The sequence below is a fragment of the Engraulis encrasicolus genome, chromosome 2, assembly GCF_034702125.1.
Source record: "Engraulis encrasicolus isolate BLACKSEA-1 chromosome 2, IST_EnEncr_1.0, whole genome shotgun sequence".
Taxonomy (NCBI): Eukaryota; Metazoa; Chordata; class Actinopteri; order Clupeiformes; family Engraulidae; genus Engraulis; species Engraulis encrasicolus.
This window is the reverse complement of record NC_085858.1, coordinates 30966017-30976834: the sequence shown is the minus strand read 5'-3', so window position 1 is coordinate 30976834 and position 10818 is coordinate 30966017. Positions and strand designations below refer to the sequence as shown.

At 41.5% G+C, this 10818-nt stretch overlaps 2 protein-coding genes across 2 annotated transcripts in view; both read right to left on the bottom strand.

Moving 5' to 3' along the window:
• Window positions 1-859: 859 nt before the first annotated feature.
• LOC134464155 (heterogeneous nuclear ribonucleoprotein A1-like 3) lies at window positions 860-6615 on the bottom strand. Its single transcript, XM_063217618.1, has 5 exons — window positions 6592-6615; window positions 5987-6060; window positions 5737-5832; window positions 4198-4348; window positions 860-915 (listed from the first exon to the last, which is right to left on the bottom strand). The coding sequence occupies exons 2-5, from the start codon at window positions 6053-6055 to the stop codon at window positions 860-862; spliced, it is 372 nt and encodes a 123-aa protein (XP_063073688.1). The 5' UTR covers window positions 6056-6060; window positions 6592-6615.
• A 2183-nt stretch (window positions 6616-8798) lies between these two features.
• The window catches only part of LOC134436954 (transmembrane channel-like protein 6), a 39486-nt gene continuing 37466 nt past the window's right edge, over window positions 8799-10818 (bottom strand). The window contains exon 23 of the mRNA XM_063186333.1: window positions 8799-9447. Within this exon, the coding sequence (XP_063042403.1) occupies window positions 9382-9447 (66 nt within the window). The 3' untranslated portion in view covers window positions 8799-9381. The remainder of the gene's footprint in view (window positions 9448-10818) is intronic.

Genomic DNA, 10818 nt, shown 5'->3' with positions numbered 1-10818 from the left:
GTGGCTATAACTACACCTACAGGAGCGGATTATGTCTCCTTAGTAGCCTGGTGAACCAGCGCCACCCGCTGGACGGCAAAATGTTTTGTCTACGGGTGGGTCTGGCCTCGCATAATGATTCAATGAAGCCAGAATGCCATGAATCTGGCAAACCAATTACAACGCAAAGATGTGTTTTGAATCAAAGCGGGCAGGGTTTTGAGGGAAGGTTGTTCTCATCAACAATCTTCGGATGTATTATGCATCGAGGCCAGACTAAATTAGACATCCACATTTAGTCTGGTTTATCAGGCTATCTCCTTAGCCCTCTCTGGTTAACAATTCCTTCTTTGAACTTGAGGGGTGACCCACAACAAAAACGTAGTGTTGTACAGTAACTGCATACTGTATCGATTGCCTCTTGATGAAGAATGCTGGTTAAAGCAGCCCCTTTCTTTCCCTATTTCTTGCTTCTTTCGTGCTTCTTCAAGAGTTCATAGAAGTAGTCACCAATAATGAAAACCCACAATGTCTCAAAATGTTTTTATTTTCAAGCTAACAGGTAGTATACATATATGTAAGCTATATCCCGATGCAGTCAACTTCTCATTTAGGTTTGAGTTGATATGAAATGTTCGCTCCTCCCAATAATGGTTCTATTTTCACACTGTCAGGAACATGTTAAAGCAACATGTGAGGGTGAAAAACACAGTTCTCTGACAAGGTCAAAAAACTAAACGTGGAGGGGGGGAAAAAGAATTTAACTGTGATTTCACTTCAACCTAATTACATAGCATCCATGGGAACATCTATTTTGCCATAGTTTACACCCGGGTTCCCCGTCTGTCTGCATGTTTGCATGTTGATTCAACATTATTTTTTATTCACAACTTCTGTACACAATCCATTTGACTTTTTTCTGTTCTACTGTATGCCCTTGCTGCTAAATCAAATGAAATCAAATACACTTTGACGCACGATGCTTCTCTTTGGATGGGACCAGTAGGGCGACAGAACACAAAAACTACTTAGAGTGGCTTTAAAAGACAGAGAGGTTTGGGTGACTAAAGAACCCCTTGACCTCCACTTTCCTCAGAATTCAGTCATCTGTACACAACTGAGCCGTGCATGGATGCGCAACCTACGGGTCTTCCTCTTAATCGCTGTCTAACCAGCTGCTGCTAGCAAGCCGGTACGCCATGCCAGTCCGTCTATGGGGCGTGTAGGCCGTATCATCGGTTGCCTGTGGGCACAAAGAGTGAACATTTGTTTTCTCTTAACCCGTTGATGCCTGAAACACCTGCAGAAATGGGTGCTTAATGCCTAAGCCCTTTTTTTGGGAAATGGTCTTTTCTGCTTATAAAAAAATAAATATTCAGATTCTGAAGCACACAAAAACATGAGATGAGTTGCATTTAAATGCTACGAAGCTCATCTTGCATTACAATGTGTTAATTTAGCTCTAACATACCAACAATTTGAATAAAAAATATCTCAAATGTCATGAGCCTGAATGTTGCGTCATGCTGCTCCAGGCGCCAGGGTCAATGTTGCACAACACAACATCCAGCATCAATGGGTTAAAGCACCAGGAGAACAGAGACAAAGAGCAGAATGGGTAGAGATTATATGCCCATTGACCAAAGAGCAGAACTGGATGGGTAGAGTATATTACAGGTATATAGAGCAGAACTGAATGGGTAGAGTATATTACAGGTATATAGAGCAGAACTGGATGGGTAGAGTATATTACAGGTATATAGAGCAGAACTGAATGGGTAGAGTTAGGCCCTCCGCACATCGTCTCCGACATTACTGCGGAGCACTTTCGCTTCCGACACAATTCCGACCCCCAAACCCACGAGCATAACATGGATAGTCAATGGGCGGCTCCGACAAAATAGAACTAGTCTCTAATTGCTAGCCGACATCCGCGAATGCCCGCAGACATCGGCGCCAGTGTGCGGGGTTCTATTGAAAACAATGGAATCAAACTTTTGTGGAGCAGGGCTCAGCACTTTGTCGGAGCCTATGTGCGGAGGCCCTTAGACTGACTCTCGTGAAACTCTTGAGCTCACATGAGGGTCTGGACAACCTTTGGATTCGCCCTGCTGCCAAACCAAAATGGAGAAGAACCAATAACAAACCCCAACTCCGATGAAGTTGGGACGTTTGGTAAACAGTGAATAAAATCAAAATGCTATCATTTTCAAAACATTCAATCTATTCATTAGATGGAGAATAGTGAAAAGACAACATATTAAGTGTTAAAACCGAGAAAAAATATTGTTTTGGGGGACATATGTACTCATTTCTAATTTGATAAATCCAACACGTCTCAAAAGAGTTGGGACGGGGATCAGTGAAATTTAGTAAACATCCAAATAAGATAAAACAACAAAGAAGAACATTTAAAAATGAATTGTACTGACGGACAATATAGGTGTCCAGGTATAAGATCATCACAGAGAGGCTGAGTCACTCAGCATTAAAGATGCAAAGGGAATAATTACCATAGTTATTACATACATTTTTGAATTCCCTTTGATTTACCACGATTGAGTGTATATAAGACATATTTTTGTTAATAAAATCTTTGTATAGGTTCATGACATCATGAAATATATATTGGCTGTAGTCTCACTCTAGCACTCCAGGAATTAGAGCTATTGAAAATTGACCATATTAAGAATGCTTAATGCATGAAAATGATACAGGGGTGTAACATTCTCCTAAGCACCTGAGCTCACTTGAAATAGACCCAGAAGACATGGGAAACTGTCCTTTGCTTACAGAAGTCAGCAGAAGTTGTAGAAGTCCATTCTTTTTGACAATAATAGAGCATTGCACATCCTGTGCTACAGTGAAAATGGACCATCCAACTTGTGTTAGTGCTAGCTTCAAAAGTCAGCCTCCATGATGGCATGCGGGTGCAGTAGTGCATTGGTTAAGATGTTCTCACTCATCTGTAGAGTTAAATACAGTGCTGAATGGTATAAATGGGTTTTAAACAGCATGAAAAGTCACTCATGCATTATATTTTCAAGGGAGATCTTCGATTACTGCCACATAGTAAGGTCAAATTGCATTCTCTACTATGTTTTAACAGTTTGGCTCCATCATAAGGACCAGCAGGTGATAAAATGGTGGGTTTTTGGTCAAGACCTGTCACACTGTAAGCACTATAGAAAGGAAAACATTGCAAAACATGACAAGGAATACACCCACCATTTAAGCTGGTGAAATCATGTCCAAGATAGGAATTAACACTGTTTTTTATTTAAAATCATCTCATCGGTTAATGTATTTAACTGTTAAGTGTTGTATTTTGTTTTGTTTGTAGTCTTCCTCGACATTTGCTGCCATTTATTGTCCCCGTCCCAACTCTTTTGAGACGTGTTGGATTTATCAAATTAGAAATGAGTACATATGTCCCCCAAAACAATATTTTTTCTCGGTTTGAACACTTAATATGTTGTCTTTTCACTATTCTCCATCTAATGATTAGATTGAATGTTTTGAAAATGATAGCATTTTGATTTTATTCACTGTTTACCAAACGTCCCAACTTCATCGGAGTTGGGGTTTGTAGCAGGATATTCAGTGAGATGATGATGTAATCAAAAATTAAATGTAGAGGATAAGGGGAATAAATATGTGAAATGCGACAGTTGTTTCAGCAAAAATGGCAGCTCGCATGGACTTACTCATCAATATTGACTTGGTAATATTGAAACTGTATTTTCGAATCTGAGTAGTTAAAGTACCAGCTCTTTAAAAATGTCAGACAAGTGTTTCCTCAATCACATGCAAGGATTTTTTTGATCAAACCATGCCTTCATGGATGGATGGATGTTCATGGAGCAAGGTTGGAACCCATTCAGCGAGAATGAGGTTATGGCAAGGCCATGCCCTGTGACCCAAGAGCAGAGTTGAATGGGTAAAGTATAGGCCATGCCCTGTGACCCAAGCGCAGAGTTGAATGGGTAAAGTATAGGCCATGCCCTGTGACCCAAGCGCAGAGTTGAATGGGCAAAGTATAGGCCATGCCCTGTGACCCAAGAGCAGAGTTGAATGGGTAAAGTAGGCTATGTCCAGAGACCCAAGAGCAGAGTTGAATGAATAGGTAGGGTAGAGCGGAGGTGATTGTGTATGGGTAGAGTAGGCTATGTCCAGTTGCCAGAGCAGAGGTGAGTGGTTAGAGTAGGCTATGCTCACTAACCTTGGGACTGATGACCCTCTTGACGACTGCCTCCATGCCGGCCAGCTTGTGAGGTCCGGCCGCCTCGGCCGCATCCGCCTCCTCCTCACTACAGAAGCCCACGTAGGCCAGGCCCCTGGGGAAGCCAGAGGTACACTCCGTTTTAACCTGCAGGGGGAGAGGACAGACAGGCGAGAGAGTCAAGACCTTTCAATCAACGGTACAGTACTCTCAAACTCAAGAACAGTTGTTGTCTTTGAGTAGCCTACCCAGTCCAATAAAATCTGGTGCCTAATGGTGAGGGAGACTGTCTTAACCCATTGATGCCTAAAGCACCTGCAAAAAACACCTGCTGAATGCCTAAGCCCTTGTTGGGAGAGATGCCCTCAGCCTATAAAAACCTAAATATCTCAGCCTCTGATACACATAAAAACATGAAATAAGTTGCATTTAAAACCCTACCACCCACATCTTGCATTAGAATGTATTCATTCAGCTGTAACATACCCACATTTTTATTAAAAATGCCAAAATCTCAAGAGCCTTAAAGCATCGTATACGCCGCTCCAGGCATCAAAGGTCAAACAACATATACGAGTCATCAGGCTAAAATGGGTTACGGTCAGAGGGTTGCCGGTTCGAACCCCACCCTTACCTCTCCCTACATCCATGGCTGAAGTGCCCTTGAGTAAAGCACCTAACCCCACATTGTTCCAGGGACTGTGAGCGATGCCCTGTATTTAACCTCCTCCACTGTTGCCTTGTTCAGTGATTCTCAACCTTTTTTTAAGCGAGGCACCCTTTCCATTCCTGAAAATGTTCAAGGCATCCCAAACCGACAACATGGCATCGCATCCGATTCCACAAAAGCTTAGAAAAGTAACACATTTGGAGACGTCACACAACCTACGTTCGAATTTGCAGCTTACTGGGGCGACCTAAATTTACTATATTGTGCGTAAATGGCAGATGAAAGACCCTACTGACTAAGCAATATTTTATTAATTTAGACAAATATGTACTATATGACATAATTTATTTCTCAGCCACGTTTCCGCGGCAGCCCTAAGGGGGGCCTGCGGCACCCCAGGGTGCCCCGGCACCCTGGTTGAGAAACACTGGCCTAGTTAACACCACACTATCTCATAAGTCTGCAGGCTACCTATGCAATTTCTCATGGGAATAGTGTGATTTACGATTGCCCTTGGGCGTTGGGAATGCATCATTTGGCATATACGTAGCCCATAACCAATCACGTCACTTGTATCTAATCAAACAAACGGCAAACTTCCATTTGTCAAGTAGTATGTTAGCCTAGCGAGCCAGACCCGTACAGCAAAAAGCTGCCCCCGGGAGCAAATTCAATTTGCGGTCGCAAGAGGCGTCTAGATTTCTAGGCTCCCACTCTGACTGGAAAAGTAACCCCCAAGTAACCCCCAAGAAAGATGGAAATACAGTACTTGAAATGCATGACAATTAAAATAGAACATAAACATAACATTTAAATTGTTTAAGAAAAGAGGAAAAATACAAATATTGGACTGAAATGTACTTACGTCACAGAATATCACTGTCCCCCACTTCTCAAAGTAAGACTCAAGGGTGTCTATGGTTACATAGGGATTCAACCTCTTGATGAAAAGCCCATGGTCCTGGAGGAGGGAGGGAGAGAGAGAGAAAGAGAGAGAAAGAGAGTTAACCATTGCATGCCACACAATATTACTTCATAGTGTATGGTACGTTCCAATATGTGACCTTGCGTCCTCCACTTGTGCTTTACATCATGTTCAGTAAATGTGTGCTTACCCATTCGCCAATTTCATTCAGCTTCTCCATGTATTGCTTTGGAGCACAGATGTACACCCTCGCGTCCATGGTCACTGGGAGAGTTAAGTAAAAAGAAATGTATTGATATACAACCACACACACACATGTACGCATGTGCACGTACACACACACACACACACACACACACACACACACACACACACACACACACACACACACACACACACACACACACACACACACACACACACACACACACACACACATACATCTTTGCATGAAAAGCACATTTAAAACCTACAAATCTTGACTAAATAAATCCCTTTTAAAACTCAATAAACATGTCTACCACTTTGCTTTTGTTCCAAAATCCAAGAAAAATGTGCATGTTGAAATAAATTCCAACACATTGCATCACATGTCTGTAGAATCATTCAGATTTCCATCAAACATTATTCTTCCACAGAAATCAATAATCTTATCAGATTGATGTAAATAGCATACAATAAACAGTTGAACTGTAAACATGAATATATAACCTGTACTACAGCATATGTTAGTTTCTGCATGCTGCATTTACCTGTTCGACAGGTGTTATGGCATATTGACATTAGGGCACTCACCTGATGGGACGACCAGTCTTTCAGCTCAGGTGTCTCTGATGATCTGAGGCAGCTCTGAAGTGTGTGTGTATATACGTGTGCTTTTATGTGCCGCAGAGGGGGAGGACCGCACAAGAAGACGTCATTTGCATATTTGCAATGTTTGTCTGAAAATGAGTGGTGTCCCAAACACCACAAACACCTGTTTTACTGACGGCTTTGGAATTGGATCCGCATATTTGCAGCCAGACAGGTCTGTCTAGATATCGAACTGTCCAAAGTAGACGGACTCTACTTTGCTCTGTGCTCTGTGATCTTCACAGTTGAACTTACCTTTTTCATAATGGCTACGGGTTATTTGATAGGGTGATGCACAAATTCAAAAATATAAATTCATCAATGTAGGCCTATAAATACTGCTTGTAAATAGAATGTGTTGAAATGTCATATTCAATTCAATTCAGTACTGTCTTTATTTCAGACCCAGGGGGATCCATATCACAGTAAAAACATACATAAATATCGGCCTTTAGACTAAGTTCACGATCCGGATATAGGATTTTTTTTTTTTAAGATTCTTTACCATCGTGGGATGGGGCAAATTTTGACCTTCCAGTTTCTAACTCCATGAAAACAAGACAAAAATTAGGGAGTAACAGAATCAAATGTTCTATCAAACAGCTTCCTTGGCGGAGGTCTGCACTCTCTGAGTGCATTTCTAGTTCATACTATTCTCAGGTACAGATCAATCATCCACTAATTCTTTTTAAACTCTGAACAGGTTTTCCAAAGAACCACAGAGGAAATTCCGCTCAGAATAGAAGCATGATATCTGATTTCCAACACTGCATGGCTGGCATAGTTAATCCATTCAAGTTTTGCTTTTGCTTTGATGCGAAGTCTTCCATGCAACTGCACTCGAAATTCTCCGAAGTGTAACCGTACATCAGGAAGTGCCCTTTTCACCTGTCAGAATCAGGTTAATTAGAAACTTTAAATTGTCCTCAATGGGGATTTTTTTTTCGTCAGCAAGTGATGTTAGCACCAGGCAAGTCATTAGTATTTGCTTATGACATGATAAAACAAAGATATAACACTTTATTACATTACACATTTACATAGGTGTAACATCACATTGACACTACAATAGTCAGGACAGGACAAAAACTATTCAACAGTGTTCACTCAACTTCACTAGCATCAGTAGGCCTACATAATGACCAAAATGCACTGGTGTGCAAAAACGCTGGCTGTGCAAGTAGAGTAGTAAGGATGTGAAATGAATAGCGCTAAATGTCCTAGATAAAAGAATGTACTGGAGGAATGTGCAAACAGCAAGAGGAAATAAAAGGTGTTCAACTTGTTAGCCCATCTGCTTGAAACAGTAAGTAGCTATTGTCTACCTTACCCATACATCAAACATCATACATCATACTCCCTCCCCCATACACAATTAGTGTACTTTACAATTAATGAGAGAAACCGATAAAGAAAAATACTAAATATATCCTAAATACCTGAGGAAGCTTATGCAACTGAATTCCAATTTGGGCATGGGCCATATCTACTAGAATTTTGAATTCATACCTCTGACTACCAATAGAAAAATCTGTCTGCAGTTGACACATCACTCGTAAGAAGATGGAAGCATATGCCAAAATATGTCAAAAAGGTAAAATCTTAAACTATTGTGTCTGACATAGAAGAAAATTGAGTTATATACTGTACATATTATAAAGAACAAAGACATAATGAACATTGCACTAGTAATAACCTAGCTATGACGCAGATTAATTTACCCATTTAAAACATTTTATTAGCTATAGACATACTGAAAAAGGCCTGCAAAAAAATCACTAAAATAGTATTCACAAAACAGTGAAAACGTTTATTTTATGTAATATTTACATTCAAATATACATAAATAAATTGCTGGGTATTATATACAACAGCTAATACAAAAATAGATGCCTTAATTACATATAGTGAAATGTTATTGATATGGAAGCTAAGGCATAACGTTCTCTAAAGACAAGGCAGTATTTAGCTCAAGTAACGCATTCACATTTAATCAACCAATCGCTGATTTTAGATTTGGGTATACGGACTAAAAATACGTCTTTCTATCTGCTACTTATGCCTCTTTTCCACTGTCGGTTTTCTGGTAGGCCTACAGCTCGACACAGTGCCACCCGGCCGCCACTTTTTGCTTTGCGATTGAGCTGTGTCATGCCTATTCGAAAAGCAAAAAGTAGCGGCCGAGTCACGCTGCGTCGAGCTGTAGACCTACCAGAAAAACGGCAGTGGAAAAGACTACTAGAGGCTTGTCGACGCCCCCATCTCCTCCCCTTCGGCCTCCATTGCCAGTTAGTCCCTGTCCTGTGAGGGGGTGAAGCAGTGGTCCTCTGCTTCAGCTGTGGACGCGCAAGGTCCAGAGATCAGACGTGAATTAGCACCTTCTCTCCAGTCTTCGCCACGGAGAGTAATGCAGAGGGTCTCTGCTTCAGTCGCTTAGGCTCTGGGTCGATGGTTCACTCTGGTACTCTAATATGGATGCTACCACCTCCGACACGCCACCCACCGTCATTGGCCAGTGAAGGGGAGTAAGCATTCACCCCTGCCTCGTCCACTGGCAGGATATGCACCCTCTTCATTGGAATACTTTGAAGCAGGCGGGGGGCCTTCGCCAAAGAGAATCACTGCTGCCTACTTGCGTGTTGTCAATAAATACTTTAAATTTCATTTTGCCTATCGAGTCTTTCTTAGTAGAAGTCACGTTTCCACCCTCTCTCCCATCTCCAGCAGTGCTGATCATTCCTGCTGCTGATGATGAAGTTCTTTCAGTTTACTGATGAGAAAGTTCTTATCCTCCCCCTCCTGAAACACACACACACGCACGCATGAACGCACACAAACACGCACACACACACACACACACACACGTACACACACACACGCACACGCACACGCGCGCACATACACACACACACACACACACACACACACACACACAAGCTGGGTGTGCTTGAATTCTTCCTTATTCTGAGCATGCTAAGGAAAATTCTGCTGAAGGGTCATTTCACGTGAAATCAGACACTTTGGGACCCGAACGACCCGGATTTCAATCATACTTGGTGTGCCTTTTCAGTAGCAAGGTAGCACCACAGAACTGCATTGGTTTGAATCTGACACTAATATTAAGGGAGAAACAGACTAGGAAAGATTCACATGTGAGGGTAGGACACTATACATTCAGCCTTGAATATATCAGTCAGTGTTGGTCACAAAAAGATGCCTGTGGTGTTGTTTGAAAGCTCTTTTCTGGCTCTACATATTACACAATCACCTTGGAATACAACTACTCTCAGAATATGAATTATGATGAATTGAAAAATTAAAAATTGAATATCTAAAAAACTTATATTTTAAAATGGCCAGTTCCTTGTCCAAACGTAGCCGGCAATGTCATGAGCAGCACCTAAAATGCTGGTGTTCGGTTTGTTATTCATTTCAGAGAGAATTTGACTCACAAATATGGCGTCATACAGACCACTTACTAATAATATGGTAATACCATAGTAGCATCACATGACAAAACAAAAACAAAACAAAAATGGTCAGTGTCCATGGTCCCAGGTTTCAGAAACTAAGGCAGATGTCCATTTATACACACCAAATGATGATATGTGAATGTTTGAACATTCCTTCTCTGTGTGCCTGTGCCATCTTCCCTTTACCGTACTTTAAAGAGATAATCAATGGCTACACTCTCATTTTGTACTCTACCAGTGCATTTGAAGCAACAGCTGTGTCTTTTGTAGATAATGTATAAGTACGTCCCGTTGCAGTTACAGGTTCCACTACCAGAAGCACATCCTGATGATCCATGACAAGTCTATCTGGTCTGAAGGGAAAAGTGAAGGATGGAGATGGCCCATGAGGATGCAGGAAGTTCAGTTTCACCTCTCCAGTGCTCGGCATACATTCCTCAGCACATGCTAGCCACCAGTTGCCATCATATACAGCTACAACATACCCTTTGATGCTTGAAAATGTAACACATTCCTTTACTGAGCTCACTCTTTCAACTCTGCCTTCTCTGAATGCTCAAAATGGCCTAACTTCCACTCTGTCCATTGACAATGGGCAGAAGCTACAAAATGAGAGTGTAGCCATTGATTATCTCTTTAAAGTACGGTAAAGGGAAGATGGCACAGGTACACAGAGAAGGAATGTTCAAACATTCAC

Bases quoted from the DNA above. Each gene is read 5' to 3' on its own strand.
- LOC134464155 (XM_063217618.1), bottom strand. From the start codon at position 6,055: ATGGACGCGAGGGTGTACATCTGTGCTCCAAAGCAATACATGGAGAAG. The intron at 5,833-5,986 runs GTAAGCACACAT...TCCCTCCTCCAG, and splicing joins TGAATGAAATTGGCGAATGG to GACCATGGGCTTTTCATCAA. The intron at 4,349-5,736 runs GTAAGTACATTT...CTCCCCCTGCAG, and splicing joins GGACAGTGATATTCTGTGAC to GTTAAAACGGAGTGTACCTC.